Below are 17307 nucleotides of genomic sequence, written 5' to 3' on the forward strand. Positions count from 1 at the left end.
CCAGACTATAGTCTATTCTATAGTCCAGACTATAGTCTATTCTATAGTCCAGACTATAGTCTATTCTATAGTCCAGACTATAGTCTATTCTATAGTCCAGACTATAGTCTATTCTATAGTCCAGACTATAGTCTATTCTATAGTCCAGACTATAGTGTATTCTATAGTCCAGACTATAGTCTATTCTATATTCCAGACTATAGTTTATTCTATAGTCCAGATTATAGTCTATTCTATAGTCCAGACTATAGTCTATTCTATAGTCCAGACTATAGTCTATTCTATAGTCCAGACTATAGTCTATTCTATAGTCCAGACTATAGTCTATTCTATAGTCCAGACTATAGTCTATTCTATAGTCCAGACTATAGTCTATTCTATAGTCCAGACTATAGTCTATTCTATAGTCCAGACTATAGTCTATTCTATAGTCCAGACTATAGTGTATTCTATAGTCCAGACTATAGTCTATTCTATATTCCAGACTATAGTTTATTCTATAGTCCAGATTATAGTCTATTCTATAGTCCAGACTATAGTCTATTCTATAGTCCAGACTATATAGTCTATTCTATAGTCCAGACTATAGTTATTCTATAGTCCAGACTATAGTCTATTCTATAGTCCAGACTATAGTCTATTCTATAGTCCAGACTATAGTCTATTCTATAGTCCAGACTATAGTCTATTCTATAGTCCAGACTATATAGTCTATTCTATAGTCCAGACTATAGTTATTCTATAGTCCAGACTATAGTCTATTCTATAGTCCAGACTATAGTCTATTCTATAGTCCAGACTATAGTCTATTCTATAGTCCAGACTATAGTCTATTCTATAGTCCAGACTATAGTCTATTCTATAGTCCAGACTATAGTCTATTCTATAGTCCAGACTATAGTCTATTCTATAGTCCAGACTATAGTCTATTCTTTAGTCCAGTTCATTCTATAGTCCAGACTATAGTTTATTTTATAGTCCTGACTATAGTAAATTCTATAGTCCTGACTCTGGTCAATTCTATAGTTCAGACTATAGTCTATTCTAAAGTCCATACTCTGATCTGTTCTAAAGTCCAGACTCTGGTTTGTTCTAAAGTCCAGACTCTGGTCTGTTCTAAAATCCAGACTCTGGTCTGTTCTAAAGTCCAGACTCTGGTCTGTTCTAAAGTCCAGACTCTGTTCTGTTCTAAAGTCCAGACTCTGGTCTATTCCATAGTTCACACTCTGGTATATTTTACACTCCAGAAAAAGATTCCTTAGGTCGTCAATAGCTTTTCATTTTAAACTCTACATTGGTTTCTGCCTGTAAAGCTTTCTTCTCTTAAGCTTCGTTGTGATCAAAGTTTTAAAAGTTTTTGTCCCTTTAGATCCAATCTTTTGAATAACTTAGGGATTTAGGGTTTCGCATTAGGGAGAAAGAAGAAAAAACTAAAAGTGATTTTGAAACTTTAACTTAAAAATGAAATGCATAAAAGCTCTTACAAATTGCCAGACTTAAAGGTAAGTTTAAAAGCTCACACCACTAACAGCCGCAAAAGGTAAGTAGTTATAGAAAGCAGCTCGGTGTTAAAAGCTATAATTTGTATTAGAAAAGTAGTTTTATTGGCTTTTATTTTCTAAAAATCAAAAATAAAACTTTTTACAAATGTTTAATTCACAATCATTTCACATTTCAATGTGCTTTATTTATATGTCAGTGTATGAGCAAGATCGCCAAAACAAAGCTGTAGCATTTCATTTTTAACATTATTTCAATTTCCAGATCATTTTTAGTTTTTTTTTCAGCCAAATTTACAGAAAGGCTTAATACTAATAATGATTTTAATTTCTCTTTCAGATGGTACAAATTCATTGAAGGCACAACCCGTAAACAAGCTGTTGTATTAAACGATCGTGTTAAACAAGTTTCTGGTACTTTGATCATTAAAGATGCTGTTGTTGATGATTCAGGCAAATATTTGTGTGTTGTTAATAACTCTGTGGGCGGTGAATCTGTTGAAACTGTCTTAACTGTTACTGCTCCCTTGTCTGCCAAAATTGATCCTCCCACACAAACTGTTGATTTCGGACGTCCCGCTGTTTTCACCTGCCAATATACCGGTAATCCCATTAAGACCATTAGCTGGTTAAAGGATGGCAAAGCTATGGGCCACAGTGATCCCGTTTTACGCATTGAATCCGTAAAGAAGGAAGACAAAGGCATGTATCAGTGTTTCGTACGCAATGATCAGGAATCGGCTGAAGCTAGTGCTGAACTGAAATTGGGCGGCCGTTTTGATCCCCCCGTTATTAGACAAGCCTTCCAAGAAGAAACCATGGAACCTGGACCAAGTGTATTCCTAAAGTGTGTTGCTGGCGGTAATCCTACACCTGAAATCTCCTGGGAATTAGATGGCAAAAAGATTGCGAACAATGATCGTTATCAGGTTGGACAATATGTAACAGTTAATGGTGATGTTGTGTCGTATTTGAATATTACATCGGTACATGCTAACGATGGTGGTCTGTACAAGTGTATTGCGAAGAGTAAAGTCGGTGTTGCTGAACATTCGGCTAAGTTAAATGTTTACGGTTTACCCTACATTAGACAGATGGAAAAGAAAGCTATTGTTGCTGGTGAAACATTGATGGTTACATGTCCCGTTGCTGGTTATCCAATTGATTCGATTGTTTGGGAAAGAGGTGAGTAAAAGAATATCATGGCAGTCCTCTTTCAGAAAAATAAACTATACCAAATAATAGACTAGACCATAGACTAGACTATAGACTAGACTATAGACTAGATTATATACTAGACTATAGACTAGACTATAGACTAGACTATAGACTAGACTATAGACTAGACTATAGACTAGACTATAGACTAGACTATAGACTAGACTATATACTAGACTATAGACTAGACTAGACTATAGTCTAGTATATAGTCTAGTCTATATACTAGACTATAGACTAGACTAGACTATAGTCTAGTATAGTCTAGTCTATAGTCTAGTCTATAGTCTAGTCTATAGTCTAGTCTATAGTCTAGTCTATAGTCTAGTCTATAGTCTAGTCTATAGTCTAGTATATAATCTAGACTATAGACTAGACTATAGACTAGACTATAGACTAGACTATAGCCTAGACTATAGACTAGACTATAGACTAGACTATAGACTAGACTATAGCCTAGACTATAGCCTAGACTATAGCCTAGACTATAGACTAGACTATAGACTAGACTATAGCCTAGACTATAGACTAGACTATAGCCTAGACTATAGACTAGACTATAGACTAGACTATAGACTAGACTATAGACTAGACTATAGACTAGGCTATAGACTAGACTATAGACTAGACTATAGACTAGACTATAGACTAGACTATAGACTAGACTATAGACTAGACTATAGACTAGACTAGACTAGACTATAGACTAGACTATAGACTAGACTATAACTAGACTATAGACTAGACTATAGACTAGACTATAGACTAGACTATAGACTAGACTATAGACTAGACTATAGACTAGACTATAGACTAGACTATAGACTAGACTATAGACTAGACTATAGACTAGACTATAGACTAGACTATAGACTAGACTAGGCTATAGACTAGACTAGGCTATAGACTAGACTAGGCTATAGAATAGACTAGGCTATAGACTAGACTATAGACTAGACTATAGACTAGACTATAGACTAGACTATAGACTAGACTATAGACTAGACTATAGACTAGACTATAGACTAGACTATAGACTAGACTAGGCTATAGACTAGGCTATAGACTAGACTATAGACTAGACTAGGCTATAGACTAGACTATAGACTAGACTATAGACTAGACTATAGACTAGACTATAGACTAGACTATAGACTAGACTATAGACTAGACTATAGACTAGACTATAGACTAGACTATAGACTAGACTATAGACTAGACTATAGACTAGACTATAGACTAGACTATAGACTAGACTATATACTATAGACTAGACTATAGACTAGACTATAGACTAGACTATAGACTAGACTATAGACTAGACTATAGACTAGACTATAGACTAGACTAGACTAGACTATAGACTAGACTATAGACTAGACTATAGACTAGACTATAGACTAGACTATAGACTAGACTATAGACTAGACTATAGACTAGACTATAGACTAGACTATAGACTAGACTACTAGGACTAGACTATAGACTAGACTATAGACTAGACTATAGACTAGACTATAGACTAGACTATAGACTAGACTATAGACTAGACTATAGACTAGACTATAGACTAGACTATAGACTAGACTATAGACTAGACTATAGACTAGACTATAGACTAGACTATAGACTAGACTATAGACTAGACTATAGACTAGACTATAGACTAGACTATAGACTAGACTATAGACTAGACTATAGACTAGACTATAGACTAGACTATAGACTAGACTATAGACTAGACTATAGACTATAGACTAGACTATAGACTAGACTATAGATTAGACTATAGACTATAAATTCTAGCTATTTTTAACTTTATTCTCTTGATTTTCTTTTTTAGATAACCGTGCTTTACCCATTAACCGCAAACAAAAAGTCTTCCCCAATGGCACCTTAATCATTGAAAATGTTGAACGTAACTCCGATCAAGCAACCTATACCTGTGTAGCTAAAAATGCTGAAGGTTACTCTGCACGTGGTTCATTAGAAGTACAAGTTATGGGTAAGTTCTAAAAGTTTCCTTTTATAGATCAACATTGCAAGATAAATGTTGATCATGATTTTTTTATTAAAAAATTTGAAAAAGGCAGGGAGAAACAACAAAGAAATGGATCCGAAAAGTATAGGGAGGTATTTCATGTTATAAAAATTTTGGAATTTTGATTTCTAAAGTCCATGTTATATAAAAGTCCGTCCGTTTTGTTTTAGATAAATTTGAATAGTTTCTTTGTTGTTTTCCCGGCCTGTTTTGTGACTTATAGAAGTTTTCGATAAAGTCTACGTTCATATCAAAATTTTACTAAAATCATCGTGGGTTTGTTGGTTCTTCTTCCTCTACAGCGTTGTTGTCTTTTTGGGGAATTAATAAATATTGAAAAAGGGTTCAAAATTATTAAAAAAATTAAGTTGTTTTTTATTTTTAAATAAAAATCTTTGCAATTTTGGTACCATAGCATTTAAAGTACTACAAAAAGTACTTATTTGGAATAAGGAGTTAAAAAACGGTACCGTTTTTTGAAAGTAATCTAAAGGTCTTCTATAAGATTTGATAACTTTGTTTCAATTCAAATTTAGTTGAAGAAAATTTTCAAAATTTCCATAATTGTTTTAAAAAGGTACAATTTTTTACCCCCTTTTTTCTAAGAGAACACTTTGTTTTACTTTAAATGTTAAAAAAAAAATCAATTTATCAGAAATTATATTTTTTAACATTTTTAAATGTATTTTGTTCCCGTTATATAATTAGTACCACCCCAAATAGTACCATTTGATTTTGGTTCCGATATCATTAACATGAACGATATGGTTTCGGCAACATGTACGGTTAATAAGGGTGATACACCCTTGGATCTACATTGGACCACAGCTCCCGAACCCACATTGGGTGCGGGACGTCTAATGACCAACGATGGCATACTTATAACAAAAACTACACAACGTATTAGTATGTTGAGTATAGAATCGGTACATGCTCGGCATCGGGCCAATTATACATGTGTGGCGCGTAATGCAGCAGGAGTGGCATATCATACGGCCGAGTTAAGGGTTAATGGTGAAGATGAGAAATATTTTTGATCTTTTTTTTTGAATTGAAATAAAATTTTCAGTAGTTTTGTGTTAAACTTAAGTTGTTTTTAACCCCTTTTTTGTGTTTTGCTCCTAAGTATTGCCCCAGATAGTGCCCTTCGATTTTGGTGAGGAAAGTATTAATGAATTGGATATGGTATCGGCTTCGTGTACCGTTAATAAGGGTGATATGCCCATTGATGTGGGCTGGCTTAAGAATGGTGGTCGTGTTTATACCAATGACGGCTTGGTTGTGGCCAAGATGAGTCAACGCATGAGTGTTTTGAGCATAGAATCGGTGAGAGCCCGTCATGCTGGCAATTACACCTGTGTGGCCACCAATAATGCTGGTGTAACCAAACATTGGGCCGTTTTAAGAGTCAATGGTTAAAATTTGAACTATTTGTTAATTTATTTGTAAAATTTTTGTTTTATGTTTTTCATTTTATTTTCAAAATCCCTCTTTTTTTCTTAAGTATTACCCCAAATTGTGGCCTTTGACTTTGGTGAGGAGAGTGTTAATGAAATGGAAATGGTTTCCACTTCATGTACGGTTAATAAAGGGGATTTACCCTTGGATATTTATTGGATGAGAAATGGTGGCCGCATTTATACCAATGATGGTTTGGTGGTCATGCGCAATAATCAACGTTTAAGTGTTTTGAGCATAGAATCGGTGAGGGCACGACATGCTGGCAATTACACCTGTGTGGCTACTAACAGCGGTGGGGTTACCATAGCCTCGGCTTTATTAAAGTTAATGGTGGGCCTAATATATAAAAAGTTTTTGTTTTCTTTTAATTAGTTTCTTTTAGTTGTTGTTTTACACTTTTCTTTCGTTTTCCTTTTTCAAGTTTTACCTCAAATTTTACCCTTTAACTTTGGTGAGGAAAGTATTAATGAATTGGATATGGTTTCGGCCTATTGTACGGTTAATAAGGGTGATTTACCTTTGGATATATATTGGACTCGTAATGGTGGTCGGGTTTTTACCAATGATGGTGTTATTGTCACGCGCACTAGTCAGCGTATTAGTGTTTTGAGTATAGAATCGGTTCGTGCCCGTCATTCGGGAAATTATACTTGTGTGGCAACGAATAATGCAGGCGTTACTACACAATGGTCTTTGCTGGCCGTTAAGGGTTTGTTGGGTTTAATTTTCTGTTGAAGTTTTAATAATTTTAATAATTTTTCATATTACAAACTTTGTTTTCTTGTTATAATTCCCCAAAAACCTACACAATTATCAAATATTTGTTAAAATCAGATAACGTCGAAACCATTAAAAGTATTAACTCAGAAAATATGCATATTTTTGTTTCCTACAAAATCCGTAGTTCCCCCACAAATAGTACCCTTTAGCTTTGGTGAGGAACCCGTTAACACCGGCGAAAGTGCCGGAGTACAGTGTATGATTCAAAAAGGTGATACTCCCATTAATATCAAATGGACCTTGAACTCGCGACCCTTAATTAACAATGAAGAAGGTATTACGATAATGAAAATGTCAGCGAAATCGAGTGTTTTAAATATTGCCAGTGTGGCGGAAAATCATAGAGGTTTATTCCGATGTATAGCGGAAAACAAGGCTGGATCGGTCTTCTATGCTTCTGAATTAAATGTCAATGGTATTTGGTATTGTTTAGTTGGTTTTCAAATTTTGTTTTTGTTTCCTTAAATTATAATTTTTGTTCCACTCCAAAAAAAATTTTAATATTCTAACTCCTTCCGATATTTTATAAACAAAATGAATTTAGACCGATTTTTAAAAATAAAAACTGACTGGACTGCTGTCTGGTCTATAGTTTTTATAATATACTGGTATAGAGTCCAGTCTGTAGTCTTCACTATAGACTGGACTATTGTCTAGTCTAGAGTCCCGTCTGTAGACTAGATTGGAATATTGTCAATAGTTTTGACTACTGATTGGACTTGTCTAGTCTATAGACTGGACTACTACAGTCTGGACTATTGTAGTCATAGACTGGACTACAGTCTATGACTACTTCTAGTTTAGTCTATAGACTGGACTATTGTCTATTCTATAGACTGGATTACTGTCTAGTCTATAGACTGGACTACTGTCTAGTCTATAGACTGGACAACTGTCTAGTCTATAGACTGGACTACTGTCTAGTCTATAGACTGGACTACTGTCTAGTCTATAGACTGGACTACTGTCTAGTCTATAGACTGGACTACTGTCTAGTTTATAGACTGGACTACTGTCTAGTTTATAGACTGGACTACTGTCTAGTATATAGACTGGACTACTGTCTAGTATATAGACTGGACTACTGTCTAGTGTAAAGACTGGACTACTGTTTGGTCTACTGTCTAGTCTATAGATTGGTCCACTGTCTAGTCTATAGACTGGACTACTGTCTAGTCTATAGACTGGACTACTGTCTAGTTTATAGACTGGACTACTGTCTAGTATATAGACTGGACTACTGTCTAGTATAAAGACTGGACTACTGTCTAGTATATAGACTGGACTACTGTCTAGTCTATAGACTGGACTACTGTCTAGTCTATAGACTGGACTACTGTCTAGTTTATAGACTGGACTACTGTCTAGTTTATAGACTGGACTACTGTCTAGTATATAGACTGGACTACTGTCTAGTCTATAGACTGGACTACGGTCTAGTCTATAGACTGGACTACTGTTTGGTCTACTGTCTAGTCTATAGATTGGTCTACTGTCTAGTCTATAGACTGGACTACTGTCTAGTCTATAGACTGGACTACTGTCTAGTTTATAGACTGGACTACTGTCTAGTATATAGACTGGACTACTGTCTAGTATAAAGACTGGACTACTGTCTAGTATATAGACTGGACTACTATCTAGTATATAGACTGGACTACTGCCTAGTGTAAAGACTGGACTACTGTCTAGTCTATAGACTGGACTACTGTCTAGTCTATAGACTGGACTTCTTTCTTGTCTATAGGCTGGACAACTGTCTAGTCCTTAGATTGAACTAGAGTCTAGTCTTTAGTCTGGACCACTTTCTAGTATTTAGACTGGACTATAGTCTTTACTATATTTAAGACTATAGTGTTTAACTTCTCCCAACATTTCATCTAAAAAGTATATTTAGTTCGGTCACCCCAGTGTAAAAATTTTATATTGAGAAGTCTTCCTTTTCTAACTCTCCCCGCCGTTTGTAGTACCTCCTCAAATAGCACCCTTTAGTTTTGGTGAAGAACCTGTAAACACCGGGGAAAATGCCGGTGTACAATGTATGATACAAAAAGGTGATACACCGCTCAACATAAAATGGACCTTGAATTCAAGACCTCTAATAAATAATGAAGAAGGCATAACTATATTAAAATTATCGTCAAAAACCAGCGTTCTAAATATAGCCAGTGTAGCGGAAAATCATAGAGGTCTATTCAAATGTATAGCGGAAAATAAGGCAGGAACGGCCTTTTATGCCTCCGAATTAAATGTCAATGGTAGAGGGCTATAAACTAAAAAAAAAACTATAAATTTAATTTGTTCTTTAAGTTTTTTTCTTTGATTTTATTTTAAATCCCCCTTTCTTTGTATTAATAGTTCCTCCCCAGATAATGCCTTTCTATTTTGGTGATGAACCCATGAATATGGGTGATATGTTTGGGGCTCAGTGTATGGTTAGTAAGGGTGATTTACCTTTAAATATCTATTGGACTTTGAATTCGCAGCCTATAGTTAATGGTGAAGAGGGTTTTACTTTAATCAGAATGAATCCTCGCACCAGTTCATTGAATATATTAGCTCTCGAGGGCAAACATAGGGGTATTTATCAATGTATAGCCAATAATAAAGCGGGCTTTACCTCGTATTCAGCTGAATTACATGTTAATGGTTAGAAAGTTTTTAAAATTTTCTTACTTTTTAATAAAAATTTAGATTTTTAAGTTCTTTGTTTTATGTAATTTATTATAATTTCTATTCCTTACCTCTTTTAAACTAAAGTACCACCACAAGTTTTACCCTTTAATTTCGGTGAAGAAGTCTATAATATGGGTGATTTGTTAAGTATCAACTGTGTAGTCTTAAAGGGCGATTTGCCTTTACATATACATTGGACTTTAAATTCGGAACCCATAACCTCTGGTGAGGATGGTTTTACGATAGTACAAATGAATCGTCGCACCAGCTATTTAAGTGTGGACTCTTTAGAGGCCAAACATAGGGGCACTTATCGTTGTATAGCTGTTAATTTGGCAGGTCTGGCGGAATATGCTGCTGAATTGCAAGTTAATGGTGGGTTTGTAGGGGAAACTTATATATAATTTGGATTGTGTACTAAGAGCTGACTAACTTTCTAAAGGGAATTGGTTCTTTAACAAAAACTGTATTAACAAAACTAAAAATTCTATTCGATAACTCTTTCTTAACATTAGTAACTAATCGCGAAAGTTTTGTGGTGATTTTTAAACTGTGAATGATAATTTTTTATGTAAAAGAATAATTTTGACGATTTTGTGGTTTTATCGGGAAAACAATCTTGACTATAGTCTGGACTACATCCTTAATTAGAGTTAGGACAAGAAACTTCACGACCTTTTAAAGTACAGTGTGAATTATAGTCTGAACCATAATCCATAATAGTCTGGATTACAGTCTGAACTACAGTCTGGATTATAGTCTATCAGATTTTAGACTATAGTTTTGCCTATAATCTAGACTTCAGTCTGTACTATGGCGACTGTATTCCTGACTTTAGTCTGGATTATAGTCTGGACTATAGTCTGGACTATAGTCTGAATTATAGTCTGGACTATAGTCCGGGCTAAGGTATAGATTATAGTATGAACTTTAGATTGGACTATAGTCTGAATTAATGCCTGAACTATAGTCTGGAATATGCTCTGGACTATAGCCTGTATTATAGTCTGCTCTATTGTCTGGATTATACCCTGGACTACAGTTTGTATTATAGTGTGGACTATTGTCTGAATTGGACTATAGTCTGAATTAATGCCTGAACTATAGTCTGGAATATGCTCTGGACTATAGTCTGTATTATAGTCTGCTCTATAGTCTGGATTATACCCTGGACTACAGTTTGTATTATAGTGTGGACCATTGTTTGCATTATAATCTGGACTACAGACTATAGTCTGGAATATACTCTGCACTACAGTCTGGACTAGAGTCCAGGCTGCAGTCTAGATTACAGTATGGACTATAGATTGAACTAACCTGGACTACAATCTGGTCTTAACTCTGTGCAATAGTCTAAACTATAGTCGATGCCAATGTTTGTTACAGTTTGACTATATATATCGAAAGACCTGAATTCGACTCGATTGTGAGTGTTAAAAAGTTTGTGCTGAATAATAACTGAATACTATATATCGGACTAAATTCTCTATTGCTGCATTATTTATTTCTTCATTACCCAGTGCCACCGCAAATAACACCCTTTACTTTCGGTGAAGAACCCCTAAATGTGGGTGATTGGTTTGGGGCTCAGTGTATGGTGGGTAAAGGTGATTTACCAGTCGATATCTATTGGACGCTTAACTCACATCCCATCACAAACGGCGATGAAGGTTTTACTTTAATACGAATGAATCCGCGAACTAGCTCCTTAAATATCAATGCCCTGGAGGGTAAACATCGTGGTCTTTATCAGTGTATAGCCAATAATAAAGCCGGATCGGCTACCTATTCGGCTGAGTTACATGTTAATGGTTATTGAGATTTTTCTTAAAGTAGTTAATTAAGATTTTAAGTTATTATTTGTTTATTATTTTGCTGATTTTCTATTCCTATTCTTGAACTACCCCCCAAACCCATATAGTGCCACCCCAAGTTTTACCTTTTAATATCGGCGATGAAGTCTTTAATATGGGTGAGGTTTTGAGCATAACCTGTGTGGTTGTTAAGGGTGATTTACCTTTGACTATGCATTGGACTTTAAATGAGGAACCCATAATATCGGGTGCTGATGGTTTTACTATAATGAAACTTAATGCTCGCACTAGTTATTTAAATGTTGAGGCCTTGGAGGCTAAACATCGTGGTACTTATCGTTGTATAGCGGTAAATTTAGCCGGTTTAGCTGAATATGCTGCTGAATTAGAAGTTAATGGTGGGTTTTGTTTTATAAAGTAATTATATATAATTTATCGGGGTGCCTTGGATGTTCAGACTTAACGCTACTAATAACTAATCAAATCTTTCTCTCTCTGAGCTATACTATTTTAACAAGAAAATGGGTGGTTTTGGTGTAAAAATGCTGCTAAGTTGGTTAATTATAACATAAATTAATAAGAAAAACATTTGCCCCCAAGTTCCCCAATGTCGGGAAAATAGGCCTTAACTGGTCTTGTTGCGACATTGAGGAATAGGGAGTTAGTTAAGAGAGTCTTATTGATTTCAAAGAAATTTTAATGAATTGCTTTGTTTGCTTCCTAAAGTTCCTCCTCAAATTAGCCCTTTCGATTTTGGTGAAGAGGCCTTGAATCGTGGTGAAATTGCTAGTGTTACTTGTATGGTGCCCAAGGGTGATTTACCTTTGGATATATATTGGACTTTAAACTCAGCTCTGATAGTTAATGGAGAAAATGGTTTTAATTTGTTTAAAATGAATAAGAGGACTAGTTCTTTGAATATCGATTCCTTGGAAGCTTTTCATCGGGGCACTTATAAATGTATAGCCAATAATTCGGCGGGCTATGCGGAATTTGTAACCGTATTGGAAGTTAATGGTTAATTAAGTTTTTTTTATTTTGAAATTGTAGTTTATATGTAGAGATTTTTATAATTTCTTTAATTTTTATGTTGAAATCCCCCGATCCTTAAAATTATTGAATTAAAAAAGAGTAAAAAATACAACAAACTGTAAAAGATTTATCCCGAAATTTGAAATCAAAATCTTATTTATTATATTTCTTAAGTTCCCCCTCAAATTTCACCTTTTGACTTTGGCGAGGAGGCCTTAAATCGCGGCGAAGTGACTAGTGTACCTTGCATAGTTACTAAAGGGGATTTACCTTTGGATATCTATTGGACTTTGAATTCAGCCTTAATAGTTAATGGTGAAAATGGTTTTAATCTATTCAAAATGAACAAAAGAACCAGTTCTTTAAATATAGATTCATTAGAGGCTTTTCATCGGGGTACTTATAAATGTATAGCCAATAATTCGGCCGGCTATGCGGAACATGTAGCAGTTTTGGAAGTTAATGGTTAATTATGGATAAAATAAACATTTTGCAATAAATTTTATTTATTTTAATTACATTTTAAGTTGAAAATCCTCTACCCTTTTAAAAGATCCCAAAACTTGTAAAAGATCTCTTAAGGAATACTGCAAATACCGAACTTTTTTTAAAAACTTTATACTTTGAACTCTATATACAATTTAATCTTTCCTTTAACATAGTTCCTCCTCAAATAAGTCCCTTTGATTTCGGCGAAGAGGCTTTAAATCGCGGCGAGGTTACTAGTGTTACTTGTATAGTTCCAAAAGGTGACTTACCTGTGGATATCTATTGGACTTTGAACTCTGCTTTGATAGTTAATGGTGAAAATGGTTTTACTTTATTTAAAATGAACAAAAGAACCAGTTCTTTGAATATTGATTCGTTAGAGGCCAATCATCGGGGCACTTATAAATGTATTGCCAATAATTCGGCCGGTTATGCCGAGCATGTAACAGTGCTGGAAGTAAATGGTTAATAGAAAGTTTTTATAATTATTTTATAGTAGTTTTTTAGTTGCTTTTTAATTTAGTTTCCTATTTTAAAATCCCCTTACCTTAAACCTATAACAAAAACATATCAGATCTTCCCAGAAACTATCTAAACTATTCAAAACCGGTTTTTATAAATCTCTTACATATTCAAAGTTTTCTCTAAAACAAATGCCTATTATCTCTTAGTTCCCCCACAAATTAGTCCCTTTGGTTTCGGTGAAGAACCCTTAAATCGTGGTGAAGTGGCCAGTGTTGTATGTGTAGTGCCCAAAGGGGATTTACCTTTAGACATCTATTGGACTTTAAATTCTGCTCTAATAGTTAATGGAGAAAATGGTTTTAATATATTTAAAATGAACAAAAGAACCAGTTCTTTAAGTATTGATTCGCTAGAGGCCTATCATCGGGGCAGCTATAAATGTATAGCCAATAATTCGGCGGGTTATGCGGAATATATAACAATACTGGATGTTAATGGTTAATAATAAAAAAAAAATATATATAAATTAGAATTTAAAAAATAGTTTTTACATTTTATAATTTTTTAAATTTTTTGGTTTTCAAATCCCTAAAGTACCTCCACAAATTCAGGCTTTTAACTTTGGTGATGATATCGCAAATACTGGTGAAATGGCCGGAGCCTTTTGCATGGTTTCCAAAGGCGATTTGCCTTTAGAAATACGTTGGACTTTAAACTCGGCCCCGGTAATAACAGGGGAACATGGTTTCTCCTTACAACGCATGAATGCTCGTACTAGTTCTTTAAATATTGATTCTTTAGAGGCTCATCATCGCGGCTTATATAAATGTATAGCCTCTAATAAAGCGGGCACGGCTGAATACTCAGCTGAGCTTGAAGTTAATGGTTGGTTAACCATTATCTTTTCTTAAAACTATTTAAAATATAAATTTTCTTTTTAATTTAATATTTTTTTCTTTAAAATTTTCATTTCATTAAACCCCTTTTAGTGCCTCCCCAAGTTTTACCCTTTAGTTTCGGTGAGGATGCCGCCGATGTGGGTGATATAGCCAGTGCCACTTGTGTGGTGCCTAAGGGCGATTTGCCTTTAGAAATACATTGGTCTTTGAATTCCGCTCCCATAGTTAATGGTGAAAATGATTTTAGCATTGTACGCTTAAATAAACGTACCAGTTCATTGAATATAGATTCCTTGACCGCCTTTCATCGTGGTACCTATAAATGTATAGCTACTAATAAGGCTGGTTCCAGTGAATATACAGCTGAATTACAGGTTAATGGTTGGTAAAAAAAAACACTGTTAAACTTAACCAACTTTGCTTGTTTTCAATTATCATTTGCTGACTCTATAGATTATTATGATTTCTGTGCACATTTTGCTGAATTTGCTGAATATAGCTTTCTCATATAAAAATGTGCTGAAAAGTGTTGGTGTTTGAAAGTGGGTTAGGGTAAAGTTGAGCTGTTTTGAAGGATACAAAAGTTATTGGGAAACCTTTTCGGGTATGTGAATATGGTTATATATCAGCTGAATAGCATATATATATTCTAATCTTAACATTTTATTGCTTAATATTTTTGGTTTTTCTTAGCAATGCTATTCAGCTTAGCTGAATTAAGTAATATGTACTCAAAACCTATTTATTATATCGATTTAGGAAAAAAGATCCAGACTATAGACTATTCTCTAGTCCAGACTATAGACTAGTCTATAGTCCAGACTATAGACTATTCTATAGTCCAGACTATAGACTATTCTATAGTCCAGACTATAGACTCTTCTATAGTCCAGACTATAGACTCTTCTATAGTCCAGACTATAGACTATTACATAGTCCAGACTGCAGACTATTCTATAGTCCAGACTATAGACTATTCTATAGTCCAGAATATAGACTATTCTATAGTCCAGACTACAGACTATTCTATAGTCCAGACTACAGACTATTCTATAGTCCAGACTATAGACTATTCTATAGTCCAGACTATAGACTATTCTATAGTCCAGACTATAGACTATTCTATAGTCCAGACTATAGACTATTCTATAGTCCAGACTATAGACTATTCTATAGTCCAGACTATAGACTATTCTATAGTCCAGACTATAGACTATTCTATAGTCCAGACTATAGACTATTCTATAGTCCAGACTATAGACTATTCTATAGTCCAGACTATAGACTATTCTATAGTCCAGACTATAGACTATTCTATAGTCCAGACTATAGACTATTCTATAGTCCAGACTATAGACTATTCTATAGTCCAGACTATAGACTATTCTATAGTCCAGACTATAGACTATTCTATAGTCCAGACTATAGACTATTCTATAGTCCAGACTATAGACTATTCTATAGTCCAGACTATAGACTATTCTATAGTCCAGACTATAGACTATTCTATAGTCCAGACTATAGACTATTCTATAGTCCAGACTATAGACTATTCTATAGTCCAGACTATAGACTATTCTATAGTCCAGACTATAGACTATTCTATAGTACAGACTGTAGACTATTCTATAGTACAGACTGTAGACTATTCTATAGTCCAGACTATAGACTATTCTATAGTCCAAACTGTAGGCTATTCTATAGTCCAGACTATAGACTATTCTATAGTCCAAACTATAAGCTATTCTATAGTCTAGACTATAGACTACTTTATAGTCCAGACTATAGACTATTCTATACTCCAGACTATAGACTATTCTATAGTCCAACTTATGGGTTATTCTATAGTTCAGACTATAGGTTATTCTATAGTCCAGGCTATATATAGACTATTCTATAGTCGAGACTATAGACTATTCTATAGTCGAGACTATAGACTATTCTATAGTCGAGACTATAGACTATTCTATAGTCGAGACTATAGACTATTCTATAGTCGAGACTATAGACTATTCTATAGTCGAGACTATAGACTATTCTATAGTCCAGACTATAGACTATTCTATAGTCCAGACTATAGACTATTCTATAGTCCAGACTATAGACTATTCTATAGTCCAGACTATAGACTATTCTATAGTATAGTCCAGACTATAGACTATTCTATAGTCCAGACTATAGACTATTCTATAGTCCAGACTATAGACTATTCTATAGTCCAGACTATAGACTATTCTATAGTCCAGACTATAGACTATTCTATAGTCCAGACTATAGACTATTCTATAGTCCAGACTATAGACTATTCTATAGTCCAGACTATAGACTATTCTATAGTCCAGACTATAGACTATTCTATAGTCCAGACTATAGACTATTCTATAGTCCAGACTATAGACTATTCTATAGTCCAGACTATAGACTATTCTATAGTCCAGACTATAGACTATTCTATAGTCCAGACTATAGACTATTCTATAGTCCAGGTTATGGAATATTCTATCGTCCAGGCTATGGAATATTCTATAGTCCAGACTATAGACTATTCTATTGTCCAGACTATAGACTATTCTGTAGTCCAGACTATAGACTATTCTATAGTCCAGACTATAGACTATTCTATAGTCCAGACTATAGACTATTCTATAGTCCAGACTATAGACTATTCTATAGTCCAGACTATAGACTATTCTATAGTCCAGACTATAGACTATTCTATAGTCCAGACTATAGACTATTCTATAGTCAAGACTATAGACTATTCTATAGTCCAGACTATAGACTATTCTATAGTCCAGACTATAGACTATTCTATAGTCCAGACTATAGACTATTCTATAGTCCAGGCTATGGATTATTGTATAGTCCAGACTATAGAATATTCTATAGTCCAGACTATAGACCATTCTATAGTCCAGACTATAGACCATTCT

At 34.4% G+C, this 17307-nt stretch overlaps 1 protein-coding gene across 20 annotated transcripts in view; it reads left to right on the forward strand.

Moving 5' to 3' along the window:
* Window positions 1-17307, forward strand: part of LOC119601799 (Down syndrome cell adhesion molecule-like protein Dscam2) — a 104841-nt gene that overhangs the window by 20178 nt on the left and 67356 nt on the right. For 16 of the 20 annotated variants that reach the window (XM_037952976.1, XM_037952966.1, XM_037952972.1 and 13 more), the window contains exons 2-3: window positions 1840-2684; window positions 4561-4722. In XM_037952976.1, coding sequence (XP_037808904.1) covers window positions 2147-2684; window positions 4561-4722 — 700 coding nt within the window. In that variant the 5' untranslated portion in view covers window positions 1840-2146. Of the gene's footprint in view, window positions 1-1839; window positions 2685-4560; window positions 4723-9759; window positions 10051-11596; window positions 11888-14464; window positions 14756-17307 lie in introns of all 20 variants that reach the window. The other 4 variants (XM_037952970.1, XM_037952961.1, XM_037952958.1 and 1 more) reach the window with 3 other exon arrangements.

Source organism: Lucilia sericata, unplaced genomic scaffold (assembly GCF_015586225.1).
Source record: "Lucilia sericata isolate MDLA Ls3-8-SP2 unplaced genomic scaffold, ASM1558622v1 Contig000191F_arrow, whole genome shotgun sequence".
In the NCBI taxonomy this organism is placed as follows: domain Eukaryota; kingdom Metazoa; phylum Arthropoda; class Insecta; order Diptera; family Calliphoridae; genus Lucilia; species Lucilia sericata.